This window comes from Pollicipes pollicipes, unplaced genomic scaffold (genome assembly GCF_011947565.3).
Source record: "Pollicipes pollicipes isolate AB1234 unplaced genomic scaffold, Ppol_2.1 Scaffold_4740;HRSCAF=5597_pilon_pilon_pilon, whole genome shotgun sequence".
Classification (NCBI taxonomy): Eukaryota; Metazoa; Arthropoda; class Thecostraca; order Pollicipedomorpha; family Pollicipedidae; genus Pollicipes; species Pollicipes pollicipes.
This window is the reverse complement of record NW_023596545.1, coordinates 25,777,137-25,800,564: the sequence shown is the minus strand read 5'-3', so window position 1 is coordinate 25,800,564 and position 23,428 is coordinate 25,777,137. Positions and strand designations below refer to the sequence as shown.

The 23,428-nt window shown below is 53.8% G+C and overlaps 1 protein-coding gene and 1 pseudogene across 1 annotated transcript; one reads left to right on the top strand and one right to left on the bottom strand.

Moving 5' to 3' along the window:
• LOC119099010 (glutathione S-transferase D4-like) overlaps window positions 1-13,098 on the top strand; it is a 29,508-nt pseudogene extending 16,410 nt beyond the window's left edge.
• A 1,888-nt stretch (window positions 13,099-14,986) lies between these two features.
• LOC119098671 (collagen alpha-1(XV) chain) lies at window positions 14,987-23,234 on the bottom strand. The gene is made up of 8 exons (XM_037221655.1): window positions 23,124-23,234; window positions 22,698-22,815; window positions 19,023-19,138; window positions 18,257-18,349; window positions 17,901-18,023; window positions 16,253-16,447; window positions 15,708-15,823; window positions 14,987-15,289 (listed from the first exon to the last, which is right to left on the bottom strand). The coding sequence occupies exons 1-8, from the start codon at window positions 23,223-23,225 to the stop codon at window positions 14,995-14,997; spliced, it is 1,158 nt and encodes a 385-aa protein (XP_037077550.1). The 5' UTR covers window positions 23,226-23,234; the 3' UTR covers window positions 14,987-14,994.
• Between the last annotated feature and the right edge of the window lie 194 nt (window positions 23,235-23,428).

Genomic DNA, 23,428 nt, shown 5'->3' with positions numbered 1-23,428 from the left:
GTCACGGGTGTGACTGCGAATACCGTACACGTTCCCAACGGGCCGTGTCTAAACACAGTGAAACGTGCGCGGCACTGTACGAAGACTACGGTGGCGCCAGAACTTGCCGGACCGCAGGAACACAGCAGTGCCTTCCGGAGCACACGCGCAGCCGACGGAACACAACAGTGCTGGAGCACTCTAAAGCTGGCAAACACGGCAATGCCGTCCGTGGCACCTCACAGCTGGGGAGCACAGCAGTGCATTCCGGAGCAAACTCGCGGGTGAAGCACCACGGAACGGAACGTTGCCCTCTAGAACAAATACTGGCCAACGGTGGGACGGAACACTGTCCTCCTTGCGTTGTCCTCAAGGGGACTCACGACCTCGAGATCACGGAATATGACACTGTCCTCTGAAGCGCCATCGCTGTCAGCACCGCGAGGCCTGCCGCTGTGTTCCAGAGCATACCTGCCGCTGCGGGATCACACGCAGAGTACAGAGCACAGAGCATCCAAAGCGCAGGGCCGTCTGCGGCACCACGACAGCCTATGCTTTCGTCTGGAGCACGTTCCCACTTTGTGGGATTCGGACAAAACACAGCCCCCCAGAGCACACCGGCAGCCAAACCACAGAGCACGGCGCCGCTCAGCTGATCACGCCGGCGTCTGCGGCGCCGGGGAACGCAACACTTCGATCCGCAGCAGGCTCACTGCTGCGCGATGACATGGTGCGTCACACAGCCCCGCAGAGCACATTTACAGCTGGAGCTGGAGCACCAAGGAACTCACACTGCCGTCCGAAACACACTTGCAGATGAGGAACCGCGGAACATAACTGTGTTCTCAAGAGCACATGCACGTCATCGTAGAAGTGTGGAGCGCAGCGCCGCCGCCGGAGCACACTCGCAGATGGGGGACCGCGGAGCACGTGTGTGTTCTCAGGAGCACATATACGTCATCGTGGAACTGTTGAACACAGCGCTGCTATTCGGTCAGGGTTCGCCCCATCTCTGCGGGCCTTCGAGTACCGCCCCCAAGGACACAGGCGCAGCTGCAAGCCACGCAACACGACACTGCCGTCGGGTAGAGCACGTTTCGCGGGGATCAGAGCACCATTTCTGGTCACGTTTTGGACGTTTCCGCCGCGCGTGAAAAGGCCGTTTATTTTGAGCGGCGCCGAGGCTCAGACGGCGCGCCATTCCATGCGAGCCCACCGCGCCCCCTCGCCCAGACGTGGCTTTACCGTGGGAGTGACGTCAGTTGATGGATCACTTGGTCACGCCGCAGCACCGTCGGTTCGGCCATGGTCAAGCCCCGTCAGGCCGCGTGGCTCGTCTGTGAGTGTGCAGATTAGCGCAGAGCTGTTGGAAACGCCAGCCGCGCTTATCTTGGTTTTGCGCACGCACTGAACCCTGCATCTAACGATCGGCTAAATACGAACATACCAATGATATAACACCAGGTATGAAAACAATAAAGGCGCTCTTAGAACATCTTAATTTATCCCGAAACGTTTAGATAATAGTTGGCATGAACGCCTTACAAGGTCCAAAGAGCAGGTGTGTGTCTGATTCTGGCCGTCCTTGAACCCAAATCTGGACTTATGGCCTTCTGTGACTCTGACTAAATTAAACTGATTAATTACATAGACAAATTCGACTCAAAGAAGACACGAAGAAGACTCAGAGAAGAGAAAACTCAGAGAAGACTCGAAGACCTGAAGTCGCTTTTTTGAGAGTTTGGATTCCGTTTTGGACCTTAGACTCAAGGTGGTTAATAAGCGCATGAGATGTAATTAAGACTCGGACACATATAATCCCGAAGACCATGGGATTTAACCAAACTTCGGCGTTTATTCGAGTTTCGACCAAGGTTGTCAAGTGAACTTTGATAGCAAAACGCGCGTTGTGAAATACATAGTTCGGTACGGACAGGTGTGTCGATTTTACATTCACCTGTGAGTCCCCTGCCCCCTGAATGTTGAGTTGTCCCGTCCCCCTCCATGTTGGTTCGTCCACCTAATGTCTTTGCGTAGAATATGACGAGAAACGTAGGAGAGGTTTAATTTTAAAAATCTGAACCCATAAAGGCGCCCACAGAGCCTGTGTAAGACCGACGTATTATGGTTTATTTTGACATTATTTGCTGGCATGGCTATTGTGCTGCTCGAGTTAAGATATTGTTTGGTGTTAAGTGTATTTGCGACGATCATTACGCACATAGGTAAGACAGTACCGCTAGCATGATTCCTCGAAGAACAACCAGGAGGAAAGAGAGCTAGATGTTTTGATATTTCAGTTACATGCCTTCATCGAAACGAATAATAGTAGCAGTGGTCTTCTGGTAGCCGTTTCCATAAGGACATTTGACCGAAATATCAATGCATCTATCTCTCTTTTCTCCTAATTGTTGTTCGAGTAATATTATTAACAGCACTGTCTTATCTGTAAGGTATGATTTTGTTTGTTAAAAACTAATAAGAAGCAAAGAATTCCCCTCCAACAAAACAAAATCGTGAAGAAATACACATTTGCGGAGAATGGGTGAGGGTTGGAGAGGCTGGGGGGGGGGGAGGGGGGGGGGGGGGGGGGGTCATGTCGCCGGCCCCTGCGCTCGGCTCCGCGATCACTTACAGATATCAACGGCCCTGGTTATAGATGAAATGAACAGACACCACCTCACAGCCTACCATGGATAACATGAGCAGGCAGGTTATGAGCGACCGACGTCGCCTTTGTGTTTGGTTGTGTCGGTCAGCCTCATTTTGGCCGTTTCGGCTGCCTTCGGTTTGGTTAGGCTGAATTGGTTTTGCTAGATTAGGTTAGAAATACGGGGAAGGCCATCAACGTAACCATACAATTTGATACGTTTTCAATGATAATTTGATGAGACGTCAGTTAAGATCAGCATGTCTTAGTTAGGTTAAGCTTGACCTTGTTTGCCTTTCCAGGTTTTTGTTCTTGACGTACTTTATCCTCTGACAATCTGATATACATTATCTTTATCCAGTGTCATTCAATGATGAACTGATGGGCCGGGGCACAGAGGAAGGCGCGAACTACTTCTCCAAAGAATTGGAGTCAGACTCGAACACACCTATCATTAAACATTAAATTGATTGAACTCAGCCTTACGTAATATGCCAGAGGTATAAAGTAGGATCTTGAAACTAGGACTGGGAGACGAATGCCGACGGAGTTTTTGGACCTGGACAAATGACTGTTACAGAGAGCTTCAACCCTTCCTAGAGTGCAATGCACCTTGGCGGAAATGTTAAATAACCTCTTGTCTGTCCTTGCGATCCTTGGGAGGCCTGGCGGAACATATGTCCATCTTCGGAAGAATTATAAGAGTATGTTCGTCGTCCATACTTGAAAGAAAGACTTTGACGCCCGTATCCATTGGTCGTAACCGCATGCCCATTGAGAGCTTAATAATAATTGCATTCCCTTCTTTGCAAGGATTGCAGATGAGCTTCTTTCTACCCACCCAGGAAAACGATCTGAACGTTTTTCCCCAAGGAGAATGATTGACACCGTGGGCATCAGAACTGGAGATCCGTGCGCAACTGACCCACCAATTTTTGTGAAAGCTTAGCGTTAACGCCAAGTCTATCCGTGGAAGTTGTCCCCCTCGAGAGGGATTCCTCCCTCCCGCTTTTCGGGACGGTTACTCGTGCGTGTTCGCACGCGTCTTCACTCCTCTTCAGACAATCTGATCGTTTCTCACTTATGAAGGAAGTGTGCGCAGTGTGCACCCTGCCCTCAGCACTGTGTGCGACTGTGAACGAACGTGCAAGCGGCCATCTGGATCACCGAGAGTGGGGTCTGTCACCTGTGCTGCACGTCCTCGATAATCACCGAGGGTGGGGCCCGCTGCCTGTGCCGCACGTCCTCGATAAAACAGCACGTCACGTTCGCGAAGAAGTCGTAATAATCTGTCATATGATACATTCGTCATAAGCTGAAGCAAACAAATCGCATCTATGTGAAGCTCCTGTTTATAAGTGAGGAGGTGTATGGACAGCTGGATACCGTTGTGCCATAGAGTGGTTTGCAACACCTTTAGAGGAGCTCTCAAGATCAACGTTAAATCTATAGCAATGTGTTCATAGACCAACCGTTCAGGACTATGGTGAGTTAAAAGTTCTTATGTTAAGTTAGCAGCCTTCAATATACCAGGAAGTACTGGTTAAATAACTTTGTAATGCAAATGACGATTATATTGGCAGCTTTAAGAATTTGAGGCTGTGCTCATCCTCAAGAGTTTGGAAGCATATGAAGTATATTAAATATATGATGATCTGGATGCATGCGTCATGCACACTTTCTTAAAGTCGAGCACGGCTCGAAACATTGAGTATCGTCGGTATTATTGCTACTTAGAATTATGCCATCGTTTAACCAGGCATAATAAAAGCCGTTAGCTTAGCATTAGAACTTGCCACTCATAATGCGGAAATGCCAGGCCTTGTTATATCAAGTTCAGGGATATTTTCTGCGTTTCCTTGGCCCGGGATTCCCATTTTGCCCAAATGCGTTGGAGAGCGGAGAGAAACATTGTGCGGAATGGGAGGAGGAGGAGGGGGGGGGGGGGGGGGGTAAGGGCAGCAATGGGTGTAGGTTGACAGCTCCTCCTCCCCCCCCTCAAAGCATATTAAGTGACGTCACTGTCTCTAGTAAGATAATTTCGTTCCATACACCGATATGAATGTCCATGGCGAGTTTGCACGTCCATGACGAGTACATGCCCACCAAGCGGCTAGCGTCCGTCCACCAGACGGTCCAGTGCCTGCGCACCACACACATGTCTACCAATGGGTTGTCAGTTTGCACATATACCTCTGTGCACCCCCTTGTGAGCCAGTATAGCGCCGTGTACCGAGAAGACAGTCGCTTATCCAGCCCTCCGGCACACCGGCGCCATCACCCGTGCTCTGGGCGTGCCGTCCGCACGTCCGTCAGCTCCCCCGAGCCCCAGCGGAGACTACATCGCCCGCCCTCTCGGCGGGCCATGTACGGCCCTGTCTGAGCTCGGTGCGCCACGCCAGCACCTGTCCCCGGTCGCATCAGCCTGTCCGCCGCTGGCACAGGCGGCTCCCGTGCTGGCGGGGTCTCCGCCGGTGCCTCTCCCTCGCCGGCGCGGCCGGTCGCGGCAGGCGACAGGGCGGCAGCGCTGGCGGCGCGCGTCGCCGCCGCGGCCGCCACTCGGCGCTGTTTATTCGACGGCGGTTCAAGGCTGCACCACAGGCGCGGCCGGCCCGACGCGCCGGGCTGCGCTCGCGCGTCAGGACTAATGGCTGGAGGGGTCAGATGTGTGCAGCGCCGGCCCGACGCGCCGGGCTGCGCTCGCGCGTCAGGACTAATGGCCGGAGGGGTCAGATGCGTGCAGCGCCAGGCCGGGCCGCGGCGGGCGGGAGTGCGTCAGGACTAATGACCGGAGGGGTCAGATGTGTGCGGCGCCGGCCCGACGCGCTGCGCACGCGCGTCAGGACTAGTAGCCGGTGGAGTCAGATGTGTGCAGCGCCGGCCCGACGCGCCGGGCTGCGTTCGCGCGCCAAGACTAATGGCCGGAGGGGTCAGATGTGTGCAGCGCCAGGCCGGGCCGCGACGCGCGGGAGTGCGTCAGGACTAATGGCTGGAGGGGTCAGATGTGTGCAGCGCCAGGCCGGGCCGCGGCGCGCGGGAGTGCGTCAGGACTAATGGCTGGAGGGGTCAGATGTGTGCGGCGCCGGGCCGGGGCGCGGCGGGCGGGAGTGCACCAGGACTAATGGCTGGAGGGGTCAGATATGTGCGGCGCCGGGCCGGGCCGCGGTGGGCGGGAGTACGTCAGGACTAATGGCCGGAAGGGCCAGATGTGTGCGGCGCCGGGCCGGGCCGCGGCGGGCGGGAGTGCGTCAGGACTAATGGCTGGAGGGGTCCGATGTGTGCAGCGCCGGGCCGGGCCGCGGCGGGCGGGAGTGCATCGCGGCCAGCTCTCGGCCCGGCATGGGCAGCGAGCCGGCGCCGCGGCGCCGCGGCAGCGCTCAGCTGTCCAGCGGCGGACGCGCCGACCGGTGTGGACCGTCGGGAACGGCGCGCTGAATTCGGCTCGCCTGACGAGAGCCGCCCGTGGCGAGAGCCTCATGCAGCAGAACGGTCTCGAAGAGCGCGGCGGACGGTCATCGACGCTCGTTGCTCGGCACAAGCGGTTGTCCGTCCTTGCACACTTTCGTGCTACACGTGGTTGCACAAATATGGTGGGCGTTTGTTGCTCTTCCCTCCTCTCATTCTCTCTCTCTCTCTCGCTCTCTCCTCCTCTCTCACTCCCTTTCCCTCTCTCCCGCTCTATCCCTGTCCCTCTTTCGCTACCGCTCTGCCATCCCGCTCAGAACCTCTGATTTCCATACCATGAATAGGCTCCGTGAGTGAGAGAGTGGGCTGAGAATGAGCCAATCTGAGCGCCGTGCCAGAGCATGAATGAGGCATGTTAGCTGAATAGCCCGTGTAATCTTGCTCTGGTGTCGAACATGACCCCTGCTAGAGCGCACTAAGTAGAAAGGCGGATTCACCGAGAAGGCGTTCGATGCAATTCTGACGCCCTGAGCAACGATCCGACTTCTATTTCAGTCACTGTTTCGCAAGAGGTCATCACATAAGCGCCGACTGTGCTCATATGACGTTGAACTGGTGTCTTTCAAGGCGAACTGCAGCCAACTGATCAAGGGACGGCTGTCTTTGCACCCCGGGGACAATGGAAAGCGCAGTGTGCCATCTGATGTTACTGCGCAACTGCATTATTTGCTCATCCGTCCGTTTGTCCATCTCTTCGACCGGTAACATTTCGCCGCTGGCTCTCCACGGACCCGCCTACTCCCTTGCCTCCGTGAAAGAGCACTCTCTTTAACTTTATTACTACCACATTCTCCACTCTTACTACTCTCCATACTCCTACCCTACTCCTTTCCCTACCACCGTCTATTGCCTTGCCTCAGCCACGTCCGTTTCTCCCCGGTCGTCCGACCAGCGTCCGACCCGCACCACCGCCGTCCGTCCCCCACCACTGCCGTCAGCCCTACACCACTGCCGTCCGTCCCACACCACTGCCGTCCGACCCACACCACTGCCGTCCGACCCACACCACTGCCGTCAGCCCTACACCACTGCCGTCAGCCCTACACCACTGCCGTCCGTCCACACCACTGCCGTCCGACCCACACCACTGCCGTCAGCCCTACACCAACCCGCCGTCCGTCCCACACCACCGCCGTCCGTCCCACACCACTGTCATCCGACCCACACCACTGCCGTCAGCCCCACACCACCGCCGTCCGTCCCACACCACTGCCGTCCGTCCCACACCACTGCCGTCAGCCCCACACCACTGCCGTCAGCCCCACACCACCGCCGTCCGTCCCACACCACTGCCGTCAGCCCCACACCGCTGCCGTCCGTCCCACACCACTGCCGTCAGCCCCACACCACTGCCGTCAGCCCCACACCACTGCCGTCCGTCCCACACCACCGCCGTCCGGCGCTGAACGTGTCCGCGCCGCTCAGCAGCAGCGCCAGCGACAGTGCGTGCACGTGGTGTGCGCGTGCCCCTGACGCTCTGTGCACGAGGTGTGACGTGGTGCGCGCGCGCGCGCGCGCTGTGTGTTGCAGCCGGGCGATCTTGCAGTACCTGGTGAGCGCACACGGCCGGCCTGAGTACGACCACCTGTACCCCCGCCAACGACCACCAGAGGCGCGCCACCATCGACCGACTGCTCCAGTTCGACTTGGTCACACTCAACAGGGCCATTCTGGAATACTTTGTGAGCAGCTGAGCTCGGCGGCCCGGCGCCGCCCGCTGGCGGCAGGGCGCGTCGGTTTTCACGGGAACTAGCGATTAGCATACGCTTAACTTCTCCCATTGCAATGCACTCGCTGCGGCGGCGTTGCCATGCCAACTTCTCTCGACAATTCCCGCCGGTATGTGAAGTGTGTGTGGAAGAATACTTGGATGGGGGAGAGAAGGGAGAGTTTTACAGTTTTCAGTCTGGGCTCCCGCCTGCTTTAACTACTGAGGATAGGAACATTATTATTTTATCTGCAGACAGGTATAACCTTCAGTTTTCTGTGTAACTGCTACGTTTTGGGGAGCATTTCTTTTTATGGTAAATAACTTTTGAATGACCTCCTCTCAACTGAGACAACTTGCCCTACCCAGGGAAGTTGAGCCCGGAAAATTGCATCGTATGTTGGGAAAGTTGTGCTTATGTTACCTTTTTGCCATAGAGTAAGTTGCATCGCCAGTAAGCGGAATGCGTTACGACGTGTAAACGTAACGTGCTCGTCTGTGCTGTTTCGTAACTCATCGTGACTTTGACATGACAAATTTTTGCCATTTCATCTGAGTTTGCTGTGCGACCACTGCAGCCTGTTTCTGTTGCTCGGGAGAGATTACTGGTCTACATAATCGTAGAAAATAGCGACTTACCATCCGAATGACTGTAAGTCGCGGCAATCATATCATGCAATTATTGGCAGCAAGTCAGTTACATTTGGTCGGTACATTCTATTACTGATACAACATGCCCCGTGCACAGCTGACACGCATGTACCGACTTGGAAGACAGCTCGCGCCACCCGAAATCTTGGGCAAGCAGAGAAGCACCATGTTGCAGCAGCATAAAGCACACATGAACTCCCCTTCCACTCCGTGTAGCATTACGATTGGTTTAGTTATGCCGTATTGCCTTAGGACACATTTCCACCGATTGCTATGGTAACGATATACAAAAACCTGTTTGTCGCTCTCATCCCAAGGCGTGTGCACGCAGGCGGCAGCCAGAAGTACCCTGAAAGGTAAAGCGAGCTGCTGTGAGTCCGCTGAGTGATTCAAAACTGTCATCCATCGCGCAGATTTGTAATAATTCACCCTGATGCTCTTGGACATGATACAACTCACCCTACTCTCTCCACAAGGTAATATATACGTTAAGGGGATCAGACCGGTCAAAAGTTGCCTTCGAGTGAATTACGCTATTCCGAGGCAAAAAAAAAAACATATATGTATATATATATATATATATATATATATATATATATATATATATATATATCTGTCCCGTATTATTTTGCTTAATCTGATTGCTTTTGTTTGTTTTGGCAAGAGTTCGTCCTAATGCACTCTCCATAACTCCTATTTTAGCCAAAGGAAGAGGGGAAAAGTGCTTACATCGCATTGAAAATGGAAATCTGCCGTTTGAAATGTTTTTTTTTTTGTATGAGGAAGTAAAGAACTGGATGGAATTTTTGGTAGCCTTTGGTTAACTGTTAAGTGCATTTGCGAGGAACATTGTTCGTATAAATAAGACAGCAGTAATAGCCTTATTGCTCGGAGAAAAACCAGGAGAATGGAGATGCACATGCGTTAAAATTTTTGCAACATACCTTTATCAAAACCAATAGCAGAAGTCCGCTATTTTGTATCTGCTATCCAGAAGTCTTGATAGGACTTCTGCTATTGGTTACAATAAGGGCATGCTGACGACATATCAACGCATTTTTGTCTCCATTCTGGTGGTTTTTCTCTGAGGAATAAGGCCATCATCACTGTCTTAGCCTATGGTTAATTTGAAGACGTCCATACCCTGCCGGCTTAATGACCAGCACTGTTCTCGGCCATGTGGGCCTTCATCCCGATGCCGTGTTGGGCACCATCATAACATTACATTGCATGGTAATCAGTGACGCATTCTCAGCTCATGTAAGAACATGATGCATTCTGGATATCATGAACAGCAAATGTGCGTGTGTTGCGTGTGTGCGTGCATGTGCGTGCGCGTGTGCGTGTACGTGTGAGTGCGTGTGTGTGTGTGTGTGCATGTGCGTGTGCGTATGCATGTGTCCGCGTTGACTAAATGATTCAGGTCCCATGCTGTTTTTATTGTTGGACCTCTTAATGTTTAGGATTGAACACAAACAACCTATTTTAAATGAAATATAATGATTTTGGTTTGCAACAGAAAGCAAGTGAGTTTATTTTACACATGTCTGCCGATAAGCTTTCTGGTCAGTTCAACGCTCATCCTTACCATTGTCAGTAAGGATTAGTGTAATCTGACTGTACTATTATCAGTAGCACGGCCAATATGCTTGCCCGTGCTACTGATAAGGCACGGGCAATATGCTCCAATGGTAAGCGCTCTACCTCCTAGGTCGTTCACATACTTGACATTGTTTTCCAGTCATCACAAATGCGACTGCCAGTGAGTGATTTGCTGCATGCGTACTTGACGCACCGCCGCCCGATGTAGGCAATCAATCTTCGCTACCATTCGCGGATGCCTTCTGAGTGTCACGGGTATGCAGACACTGTATGTACGAACGCGACGCTCCATCACAGCTGCGACACAGTTTGGGAGCATTGGATCGAGCCCGGTGCTAAGTCCCAGGAGATTCACCGCTGCCACACATCCATGTGGGCTGTTACGTGACCTGACTCCTGGACGTGCACCCAGGAGCCGTTGGTTATCCGTGCGCATCTGTTGTGTGACCCGACTCCTGGACGTGCACCCAGGAGCCGTTGGCCGTCCGTGCGCGTCTGTTGTGTGACCCGACTTCTGGACACGTCCGTAGGAGCCGTTGGCCGTCCGTGCGCCTCTGTTGTGTGATCCGACTCCTGGACGTGCACCCAGGAGCCGTTGGTTGTCCGTGCGCGTCTGTCGTGTGACCCGACTCTTGGATGTGTCCCAGGAGCCGTTGGTTGTCTGTTGTGTGACCCGTTTCCCGGACGTGACCCCAGGAGCCGTTGGTTCTCCGTACACATCTGTCGTGTGACCCGACTCCCATACGTGTCTCCAGGAGCCGTTGGTTGTCTGTTGTGTGACCCGACTCCTGGATGTGTCCCCAGGAGCCGTTGGTTGTCTATTGTGTGACCCGCCTCCTGGACGTGCCTCCAGGAGCCGTTGGTTGTCTGTTGCGTGGCCCGACTCCTGGACGTGTCTCCAGGAGCCGTCGGTTGTCTGTTGTGTGACCCGCCTCCTGGACGTGCCTCCAGGAGCCAGTGATCCACCACGGGCACGCGCCCGACGACACCAAGGCCAACGCTCTCAAGCAGTCGCTCGACTACCTGGACCGCTTCCTGGAGGGCCACTACGCCGTGGGCGACCGGTTGAGCATCGCTGACCTGTCGCTGCTCGCCACCGTCTCCCGCCTGCAGGCGCACAACTACCGCACCGACTCGTACGCACGCCTGCGCACCTGGCAGGCGCACCTGCAGGCGACGCTGCCCTACTACGACGAGTGCAACCGGGAGGGGATGGAGATGTACCGCCAGATGCTGGAGCAGAGGAAGCAGTGATGGTGGAACAAAGAAGATGGCGCTGGGGAGCGGTTGGCGGCCATGATATGGTCGTGCTCTTCAAGTTCTCTCGTTATTTTTTGTGGTAGAGCCAGAGAGGACAGCGAAGGTTTCCTGTGGTCGTTTCGTTAGAAGCGCGCGACACATGCATAAATCAAGCTTTATCGGTATGTCATTTAGATAATTATCGGTACGTCGGTTAGATAATTGGGATCGACGTTTAATGCACTAATAATGATTTAAGGTGGATGTTGGGGTCACCGTTCCGTACCCAAATCAGACATGACGGCGACCTGACTGATCTGGAGCACGGGGCTAGCTTTTCTAACCAAATGCTTCGCTGTTCCAGGCAGAATTGTTAGTCTAAGGAAACGTGGTAAGACAAGTAAACTTGAAGCAACCTGATGAAATCCATCCCGGTGTTTTCACACGGAGCTGACCGTATTGCGGCGCTCTTGACGTCGTACCGGCAGACTTAAAGCCGCTGATGGTGACGGTGCGACTCGTGCTGCCGTTCACATCAGTCATTCTGTGCAGGATAAGCTGCGCGTGTAGTCCATACCTATGCATCAATTTTAGCGAGTCGCTGTGCTTGGCCACGTGTACGTAACTGGTGGCAAGCACGCACAGGGTCGATGCCGGCTGTTAGCAATGAATAGTGTGCGCCTTAAACACGCTTTCATAATAGCAAAGGTTTGGATGTGTCGCAGATATCTGGTGTTCACCGGCACTGCAGGAAAAGATAAGCGTTTCTTGTAATGCCGGCGTTTCATGCAACTTCCATAACCCCACTATCATTGTGCAATCTGACTGCAAGCCTTAGGCGCTGCTTGGAGTGCCCACGAGGAGGCGGACGCTCCCCAAAGTCAGAGTAATTACGCTGTTTGGAACTGGGTGAAGGGACAGGTTCAAACATTCATCTCTCCAAGCTGACAGGACTAACTAAAAAAGCTCGAAATAAGCGGGACATTCGTTTTGTAGCTCAAGATAAGCAACGCTCGAAGACGATGATTAAAGACAACGTGCCTCTTTTTTAACAAGTTCGCTCGTGTGTGGCCAACAGTCATCGCCATTCGTCTTTCTGCTTGTTGACGCAGGACGTGCCATTGTGACATCTAAGCGTGCTCATTACGAGCGGTGCAGTAGCACTTGTGCATGGTGCTACACTGTTTCGAACCTGCCAAACACGCGCACGTGGTGAACCTCCGTTCGTGAAACGAAGGCTGCTCAAGAGAGGCCTCCGCAAGCCCCTGTTTTCCTGATTGCTGTTCGGCGGCTACTTCCGCATGCACAGACATGTGTGCACTTCCTTCATGATCTACTCAGAACTGACCGCGCACTTGAAACGACTGAGAACTTATGGTTGACGCGTAATCAGGTAGAGCGGTTAGTTTTATGCTTTGAGGAGAAAGTGCGGTGGACAACAGTAATCGTGCATTGGAACATCAAACGTAAGCGGCCCATTCCAACATAATTTTTGCCCCGTCTTGTCATACTTTGCTTGAAACGTCTCCAAAACTTTTCTGGCGTTTCACGAAATGCTTTGAAATGATAATATCTGCCCGGCAAAAAGTGCAGTAACAGCGCTTACGGTAACCATCACGTTTTATTGGATATTTGAAGATGCGCTTACTATTTCCAGTCAGCTAGCGTGAAAAGGATGATTTTAGGAAGGCTACATGCAACGCTGGCATTGCGTGAAACACCTAGAGTTTTCCTGACTATGCAAAACGCCTGCAACATGCGCGTGGGGTCCCGCTCCTCCTCCTCCTCCTCCTCCTCCTCCTCCTCCTCCTCCTCCTCCTCCTCCTCCTCCTCCTCCTCCTCCTCTCCCCCCTCTCTCTCTCTTTCTGTCTCTCTCGTGACAACCCTCCTCTCTTGAGCATGTTCAAAAACGCATTATAGACTAGCCTGGCGGATGCCCGTACCCAGTTGCCGGCCGCACGCCGAAGCCTTCGAGATAATCGTCAATGGCGCATTGGGTCAGACACGGGTGTCAGCTGAGTTGATCCCCTGTCTTGTTATGTGAATCGATTGAGCAAATTTAAAGCGAATTTATAAGGCAAACATGCAAACATTTAACGGGGCTGTGTAAGATTTATTCCGTCTGCGAATATTTGCATTTTGATTGACTTAAGATTGTGAGTCGCGTTTGGGGTGCAGCTTAACAGTCTTGAAAGAATACATTAGGATTGCGGGTGTATACGTGGAGCATCCTGAAGTGCCGTGGCGTACAGTTCCGTGACCGCAGTGGATGGTAATAACACCAAAGAGTTGTCACCACGCTGACTGTTGCGTGACTCGTCCCAGTGACGCATTGCTTTGAATGACACAATTCACTCCTTCGCTGATTGTGTAATGGCTTCGTGTTGAGGTTGTGTGTCTGCTTGCTTCTCTTGCTTTCACACAAGTTCTCCGCAGTACACGCTTGCACTAATAAGGCATTACTATATACTATGCCATTAGCTTGTTCAATAAAGAGTAGCAAAGAACGGTTTTCGCTTAGTGACACATTAAATGAGTAAGCTTCACTTTGCATCAATAATTTGAAAAATGTAAAACTGATAGATGAAACGGAAGAACAGCCTTTCTTATACACATATGTGTACTTGCCTGGACTTACAAAATTCAGCTCACAATTGTTGTATTTTGCGTCTTGAAGACTAGTGCCCTGACACTTAGCGTGCACGTATTTCAGGACCATGCAAATCCAGAAACAGATACATTTGACTACGTTTATTTCTCACAAAACATCAAAGCGAAGCCGATCTCCCTATACAGCAATGTGGAAAGAACGCACACAATTACAGGTCTAATTCGAATACATACATAGCTATTATTGAAAATGGAAGAACTGCCACACGACCGCAGGGCTAGGGTTTGTTTTACACACTGTTCTCAAAACTCGCGGAGAAAAAAGGATTGGGGTCATCAAATATTCGTTTAAAAAGTGCTAATTCTGTGAGAGGCCCTAGCTGCCGTAGGTAGAAGGCCGGCCAGCTCGTCACATTTTCACCGAAATGTTAAAATTTACAAAACAAACTACACTGGACTAGCGTGATAAGTTTGGCACAAGCAGAAAACCATTAGCATCGCATTGACCAAGTTGTAACTAAAACAAGCCGTAAGCTAACCAAAGCATCTCGTCAAAGCTCTTGCTTTCAATAAGACTAATTAAGCCTTAAATCATACTTAAGTTCAACTAAAAGCGTTATGAATTATCACAAAATGGAAACACGTGATAAAAATTGACAACACCTCTCAAACCGAGGCATTCCGCTGCCCAAGCAAGCAATGCACGCGGATAAAACATATCACGTGTCCAGAACCGATGGAATGATGTCCCGTAGACGCACCTCCGAAAAGAAGATGATTATTGACAAACACTGGCAGTGATTGTGCTCACAGGGCCTCGCATAGAAATCGCTGACCGCGGCGCGAAATGCCCGGAAAAAATTAAGAAGTTCTCATCCTCAGCGGTGCTTATTGCCTGTGGCCGCCCCGCGTCAAGTCCACAAATCCAAGCACACGGCGGGTGCGCACCCGCTAGACGGACAGCAGAACAGAGAGCAGAACGCACCAAACGGCGCGGCGCCGACACGAAAACAACAACAACTCCGGCGGTGGCCGGCGTATCACGTCTCTGGGCCGGCCGGGCGGCTGCAGCGGCCGGGGACCGGGTCGCCTACTCGGCTTGTTCCGAGTCCAGCTGCTGCAGCAGCTCGGCGTACTGCTCGGGGCTCATCAGCACGTCGCTGTCGACGCTGCGCCGCCGCCGCCGCCGCATGTTGCCCACCTCGACGCAGAGCACGATGAAGCGGTTGTTACAGGCGTAAGTTTCCTGTTCGAGCAGCCGGCTGTGGAACAGACTGCTGGCCATGCCGACCTTGTCAGCAGAAGAGGAGTGCCAGGCGTCGCAGTAATTGTCTAGGTCGCGCTCACCGCGCTCGGTGGCACCGTGCCAGACGATCTTCTGCGGCCTGGGGGTGCACGTCGAGCATGGTCAGAGGGCATGTCTGCAGTGACGCCGCTGGCAGCGCTGCTGACTGGGCAGATAGCGGCCAGGGACTGCAGGGCTCTGGTCATGGCGACGAGGCAGGCTAAGCAGCAGATACTGAGCTGACAAACACACACCAGAGACTGTGACCATTGTAACGTCATACACAGCTCGGTCATTGCATGAGACTCGATCAGTGCAGGTCCCAGGAGTACCACTTCACCGAATCATGACTGTTATCAACCTACAACCTAACACAACACAAGAGTGACAGTACCAACATGCCAGACAAAGGCACGGGACGTCGACAGCACGACTCAAAGCCTTATCTTGCCAATGTTTTCGTGGCCTCACAACGCAGCCACTTTTTCGGGATTTGTGCACACTAAAGCCCATCTTACCACAACGCATCCTGTAACACGTCCTTCCCGTCAAAGCTGTAGACCGTTGGTCTTTGCGCGAACACTCCTCCGTCTCCCTTATATATGCTCTTCCAGCTCTCAAATAGGAGATCACCCTGGCGAGACAAGAGCGGTCGGGTTAGATTACCGCAATAAATGTCGTACATTAAAACAAAGTTAACTTTTCTTTATGCATCCATCACACGTCCCCCCCCCCTTTCCAGCATCTACCTAAAAGAGTCTCCGCATAAGCACAGCCCCCATAATGAACGCCTTGTTCACCATTAGGTCGGCCTCCTCGCGCCACAACCAACCGCTGACCGAGTTGTCTGGCGAAGGCGCGTCGGCTCGTCATAAGGGGCCCGTCTGCTGAGGTTCAGTCACTGAGGCTAGACGTCGCTTGCCTCTCGCCCTGGCAGGGGGGCAGGGCACCGCGCGGAATCGAACCCGTGGCCTCTAAAAGCACAGACGCGCAGCTTAACCCCCTCACCATCTACACTATCGCGGGTCACGGTCCGCCCGTAATCCCCGCCCCGCCCTCTGACCTTAATGTTGACCACGGGCAGGGTGCGGTCCTCGGTGCGCACGATACTGTCCAGGTTCTGCGTGCGGGACGAGAGCAGCGCGCGGAACGTGCTGTGGAGATTGGAGCGGCGGGCCTGCCGGTAGCACTCGTAGTCGAAGCCCCGCAGGCCCATCTTGTCGCCGTGGTGAGGCTCATTCAGCGCCGCCAGACGCAGCTGTGCACAGCAGAGGCAGGGAGTGGTCACGATTCGCACAGCGCCGCCAGGCGCAGCTGTGCACAGCAGAGGCCGGGAATGGTTATAACTCGCGCAGCACACCGCCAGACGCAACTCTGCAGCGAGTCGGCAGGGAAGGGTCACAGAGCTGTGCACAAGAACCATGGGGCAGCTGGAAATGGTCACACAACTCTGCGCAGAGGCATGAGGTAAGGTGGGGCCGTCACATCCTGCCCAGTGGATAAAACAAAACGGTGAAATATCAGAAGGTTCACGAAACCAGATTGTTCATAATTCCCTTCGCCATGCACGATATGGGAGGATACAGCAAACGTCCTGGGGTTTAATGCGTAATACCTCGCTAACTATGGGTATGTTGTCCCTCTGAGGAGCCAGGTCCTTTACCAGCTGTTTCATTTTCGGCACTGCTCGGGGGCCGATTTTTAATAGCCGCAGGCAAAATTCCACCTCAAGTAGGTAGTTTTGCCCAAGAATAATCATTGTGTAAAAATGGCATGCCCATGACACCGAACGCAACGGTGTGATAACCGTACTCGACCAATTCAAACTATATGTAGCGGAATTCGCACTCTTTGTGTTACGTAAGGATGCCATAAGAACAAAATTAACATAAATGAATGACTTTCAAAGATATGTTGATGACGTATGGGAGCCATAGGGGCCAAATTTACTTAAAACGATGGCTTCCACAAATGTCGTCACCACTTATTCTAATTCAACATTATCATATAACATCCATGCATGTGTATCCATCACGAGGGTTTGATAGTGAACTTATTGAGGGATACCCATCCTAAGCTCGGGGGCACTTACCATGTGCGGATAGCGCTGGGAGAAAACAAAACAACGACGTTAGAAACAGTGTCGCACAATATTCAGCGCATAGCGGACCTTCAGCTTTATATGCTAGTTTTCAGCCACCCCGTTCCAAGGCCGTGAATGTTCACACCGATCAGTTACACCGAGTGCGTCACAACTCCTTCATGCTTGTGAAGGTGGTAAATTCCACGAGCAGTCGTCCTGCCAGCAGTTCGCTGGCACACACACCATCCCTGGAGCCAGAGCATCTCGGTCCACTGTTCGCTGGCACACACACCATCCCTGGAGCCAAGGTCTCCCGGTCCACGGTTGGCACGCACACCATCTCTGGAGCCAGAGTCTCCTGGTCCACGGTCAGCACGCACACAATCCTCGGAGTCAGTCTCCCGGTCCACGGTCGGCACGCACACCATACCCGGAGCCAAAGTCTCTCGGTCCACTGTTATCCGACACACACACCATCCCTGAAGCCAGAGTCTCCCGGTCCACGGTCGGCACGCACAACATCCCTGGACCCAAAGCCTCATGGTCCATGGCCGCCACGCACACCGCCCCCGGAGCCAGAGCCTCTCGGTGCACGGTCGGCCCCCTCCCTCGCCTCACTCCCACTCACCCTGGGGCCGTCCACCTGCGAGACGAGGTTGCCGGACTCGAAGGGGGGCGGCGATCTGTGCTCAGCCGTCTGCGCAGTGGTGGTGGGTGGCTCTGTCGGTTTATGATCCACCACGGAGCCCAGCTGTGCAAAGGTACGGCAGGTGTTACAGAGTCGGTCTGCGCACCGACAGAGTACACAACAGGTTCACAGACCCCAGCTCCGCCCACGTAGACGGCTGGATGGAGGTCAACTTTGCACAAACACAGTCCCCGCACAACAAAATTGAAAAAGTTTTTCCAATACTGAATCCAAAATGTCGGAAGTCCATAATTCCAATGCAGACGAGGTGGTCGCAGCGAACCGAGGTTACGTACCGACACGTATTGCCAGCCTGCGCTGACGCGGACCAGCAGGGCCTCCTCGTCCATCACGAACGCCAGCGTGCCCACCGGGCTGACCTCGGAACGCTGTCAGGTCACACGACGCAGGTCACACACCGACATACACATCACGCACTGATTTCGCACCTTTGCCAGGTCCACTGCCTGGGTCGGGTCGGGTTCGCACAATGTTGACGAGTGATTAAATATTAAAACGGAAGGGATGATGCATCTACAGATGAGGTTCGCACCAAGTGGCTTTGAGATTGGCAACGCATGACAATATGGTCACATCTGCTTTCAAGTTCTAGCGTCTAGTGGAGACGGGTTCCGCGTTTAATTGATCACCACATCGGCTGGACGATGGAGGATAATCCTTCAAAACATGATGCACAATACATAAAAGATCGTTGTGTTTTTTAAGAACGCAGTTAGCCACGGTAGCTTGGCGCTCAACGTGTATTTCGCAAGTATTTGTGGTTTAGGTCCCCTAAAATGTACTATGCATGATGTACGCGTCGTGTCGGCGAGTCAGATGGAACTCGGACGAACAATCCTGGTGTGAAACCTGGGGAGATATCATATGGCTGTGGTCGAGAACAGGTGACAAGGAGCAGTGGATAGGTCGCACAAGGGCGTGGCAAGGCCGTATGGTGGTAACGTGGTGAGCAGCTGCCCCGGCGCAGCGACTGACGCTGCTGACCGAGCCGGCCCGTGATGTGGCCTTCTGTCGCGCCCGTGATGCAGAGAAGCGACCGACCTTCAGCATGGCCTCCTTGTTGGGGAAGGTGACGGCGCCGGGAACGATCTGGGGCGAGGCCGCCTGCTGCCCGCCGCGGCCGCCGTAGCCCGACTCTCCAGGCGGTCCTGCCGGTCCTGCAGAGCGGCACGGGGTCTGAACACCGCGGACCGGCACAGGCCAGCACACCGCGGACCGTCACAGGGTCAGCATACGCGGGGGATCGGCGCAGGGTCAGATACCGGGGACCGGCACAGGGCCAGCACACCCGCGGACCGGCACATGGGTCAGCACACCGCGGACCGGCACAGGGTCAGCACACCCCGCGGACCGGCACTGGGTCAGCACAGTGAGAAACGGCGCGAGTTCAGCATATCAGGGACCTGCACAGGGGTACGGTCACGGCCGACCGCACTGCTTCACATACGCGGTCACTGATTAAAACACAGCTGGTCTGGCCCTGCTGGTGATTTAGAGGATGTAAGGGTATTTCAAGGCGTTGGTGATGAGCAACGTGCAAAATCCAGAGGGAGACATAAGGTGCCAAGATAGCAGTTCTTGTCAGCGACAGTATAGGTACCTTATCTCGAGCTCCACTGTTTTGCAACGAACAAGAGCACAACTGGTAGCACACGCAACTAGCACATACTCGAAATGACTGACAGATACCAAGATACAGATGAGCCACAGGTTCCAGCCCTCTCCGTAATATCATGCATGAGTTAAAAGCTACCGCTCTACGTCAATTCACCGCATCTGCAATCGTGTTCACGTCTTCTTTTACCAGCGCGCGTCCACACGATGCCTATCCAGTGCCCAATCAACACACCCAGAACAAAAACACGACGCAAGCAAGGAACGCCATCTTTCTTGCAGGTACTTTTCGCCGCGCTGTCTTCGTTTGAAACGCGTTTAAACGCACACATGGAACGCGACAGGTGCTGGCAAAAGGCATGGATCGTATTTACAGCCAACACTTAAGAACATCCAACTCTGATATCACTTCTCTCTGTTGCATGCAACGACGAACAGTACCGACACCTCCGCGTCCGTACCGGGATGGCCGGACATGTCAGAGGGGACGGAACCACTCGCGCATGGTGATGGGAAGCCGTTCAGGCACACTCCACGCAAGCGAGATCGGGTCTCTTTAAGCACATCTGTAGACTATCAAAACTTATTCATTTGAATAATCTAGGTTCATGTTGGTGCCACATTCACTGCAAACGCTAGACTTGCACCTTACCTCTTCTCCTGCCGCCTGTAGGGACACAGAAAGAAGCTGAAGCTGAACCCGTGACCCGGTGTGACAGAATTACACATGAGAAGATGGGTCAGCACATGTCACAGGAGCAACATTTATAAGCTATTATTTAGGCCGTGATACGCAGCTTGCGCACATCATTCGGCTCACAATAAGGACAAGGGATATATTTGAGTGTGTCGTAATCTTTTAGTGGCCCTTCCTTCTTACCATCACAACGCACTGACATTATTCTGATCTCAAACACGCAGACCAGTGCTACCTTTAAAAAACGGTACTGTATTTATATAATACGCTAACTGCAGTCCGCATGGGATCCAGCTTTTGCAGGCAGACGGTTTTAGGGAACACTTCAGATAGCACAAACAACAAGTACGCATGCATGACAACTCTTTCGATCACGCATAATGCGACGGAGAGCGCTTCGCCATGTCCCTCAACAAAGCGAAACGAGGGCGGCATGAAAGATGATAACGGCGCTACCCATTGATGTGCGCAAATATTACGTTTGTGGATCGATGAAGTACCGTGATCACCATCACACTTGTTCGCGGCCTTCCCCGCCGTTTGAATGAAAATATCCACGCGTATTACTTCATGTCTGAATGTAAAACGCACTCAGACACGTGAGAAGACATTCTCCCTACTTTAAACGAAAATACCCACATGCAATACTTCATGCTTGAATATGCCATTCATTGGACACGTAAGAAAGCATTCGGAATTGTCATGTACCATGGTGACAGTTTAGGGAGCAGTCGAAAACATGCTGAGTTGGCAATATGTGTAACTGCACATGTCAACGCGCATGGGAAACAGGCCATCTTGGTTCATAAGTGTAAATGTTTAGCTTCATGCAACACCGCGGGCTCACTCAGGCCTGGTGGCAAAAACAAACAAAGGAAGGGGGCGATATTGGCATGAGGTGTGAGGCCCTCCCGACCCAACGTCAGGGCTGGACGGGCGGGGAGGAGGGGAGGTTGGGGGGGGGGGGGACAATCCCTGGGAGCCACTTCACACTGCGCCAGCTAACGGTGCGAATGACCCTGACAAAGACACATCGTTCGGTCAACGTGAACCCAATGCTGGCCGCTTTACTGGCTCCGCGAGAGAGAAGCCCGCATCGGTCCCTTGAAACGGCGTACGTCTGTGCTGAACGGACCACCGCAAGCTACCAGCGACGAGCCGGCAAGGGGTGACTCCCGCCATGGTGCCAACCATCACTGATGAGCACCTCCCAACAGACAGGACGCGGCTTGCCTTCGCGGGACCCGTGCCAGACTTGGCGGCGTTGAGCCAGCACCCCGGTCACCGAAGCGCGATGCATCACGGGCGCGGCGCGTGGTCCAAACCTTACGGCGCCAGTGAATGGCCGTGTTTGGAGGACAAGTGTTTCGGATTTAGTCGAAATAATGACGTTATTGCGCTAAATCGAGTAATCTGCCGACAACTTGTCCTGAGTTGTTCAAAGTGGTGCAATACCAGGAACGTTTTCACATTTGGAGATAGTCTTAGCCTAATTGGAAGCTTCCTCTACATGAGCAAGGGGCGAAGCCGCTCCTGTAGATAACGCCGACCAGCTGAGAGGCGCCGGTTCTCCAGTTACAGTCTGGCAGAGAGGATGGAGACCTGCTCCCCGTCACTACCAGGGCTCGTATGCGCTTTTGGTGTTGGCGGGGGGGGGGGGGGGCGGGAGGGGAGCCATGGTTGCAATCACGACCAAGCACGCGCAGGAGTTGTAGGTGGTGTGAGTCGGGGGTGGGGACTGCTTCGCTCAACACCAGGGCGTCTAGGTGCCCGGGGGGGGGGGAGAGGTTCAATCACAACCACTGTCTAAACCTACCGCTGCCCAGCTGCAGACGGAGCTCCGTGATAGAGTTGGTGGGACGCCTTCTCATCCCTTTGTGAAGCGCACAATCACAATCAGTGGTGTCGCTCACCGAATCATTGTTAGTGACGTCAATTGTTATCGCCACATCACCACTGAGGTCATGCTCCATCACATCGTTAACAGTGGCGCCACAGCGTCACCATCCAACCATTCAGCGTCAGCGACGGGTGAGAGCAGCATCAACGCCGCCGCTACTTACAATGCCATCAACGCAAAACCACATGGTCTCACACACTCAGCATGGACTAATTCAGGACATGCGTCACTGGACGCACACACCATGGCGCTGACAGTAGCCAACAAAGCTCGTATAAACGGCCTCCTGCCAACGCTCAGAGGCCAACATTCCCGTCGCCGTCTGCCTGCACGCGTGGCCGCCGCCGCAGCGAGGCGGCGAGCGGCGCGCCCGTACACGTGCGCCATCTGCACCGAAGCAGCGCGTCATCGCAGCGGCTCGTCGGCGCGGCGATGGCAGCACAGCCGCGGGACGGGACGGGACGGAACGGGACGGGACGGGACAGACGGGACGGACGGAACGTACCTGGCAGACCGATGCCGGGCCGGCCGGGTGACCCCACCTGGCTCCGTCCCGCCGGACCGGGCGGGCCGGGGGGGCCTGGCTCGCCGACGATGGAGAGGCCTGGGCTGCCGACGTCGCCCTGCCCGGCAGCCGGCCGACAGCGGTCAGCGCAGGTCACAGACGGGGGCGGTGAATCATTCCACGTTCAGTCAGGGCCCCGAGGCGATGGCGCCAGCTCACGGGCCTCGTGATCGGCCGGCCCTGTCGCCATCAGCTGTGCTTGAACATGCTAAACAATACTCGGCTGCTGTCTCATGAAAAGAGCAAAGATACGACATGATAGGGCATTCATCCCGGCCGCACCCAATTGTTATGATGGCTGGACCACTACACCTCAGCACGGGCACAGGAACTCCAACCGTGCATTTGTCAGCGCTGATGCGGTACCTTGGGGCCTGCAGGTCCCGACGGCCCCGGCACCGGTATGTACATGCCTCCCTTGCCGTTTGAACTGTCCTCACAGCCACACACCTGCCCGAACAGAGTCATACAGGTCAGCGATCATCAGAACCCTGAACTGCCTCCCTCCCCCTTACAAACACCTGAATGGATTACTGCGAGCGGATATGAACGTGGCCCAGACTGAGGTTGATCAGGTTCGTCTACACAGTTCGGAAGTTATCTTTTGCTATCGTAAGCTCTTATGGTTATTTGCTGTCCAAAGGACGTCTAAACAATGCATAACCTTACCT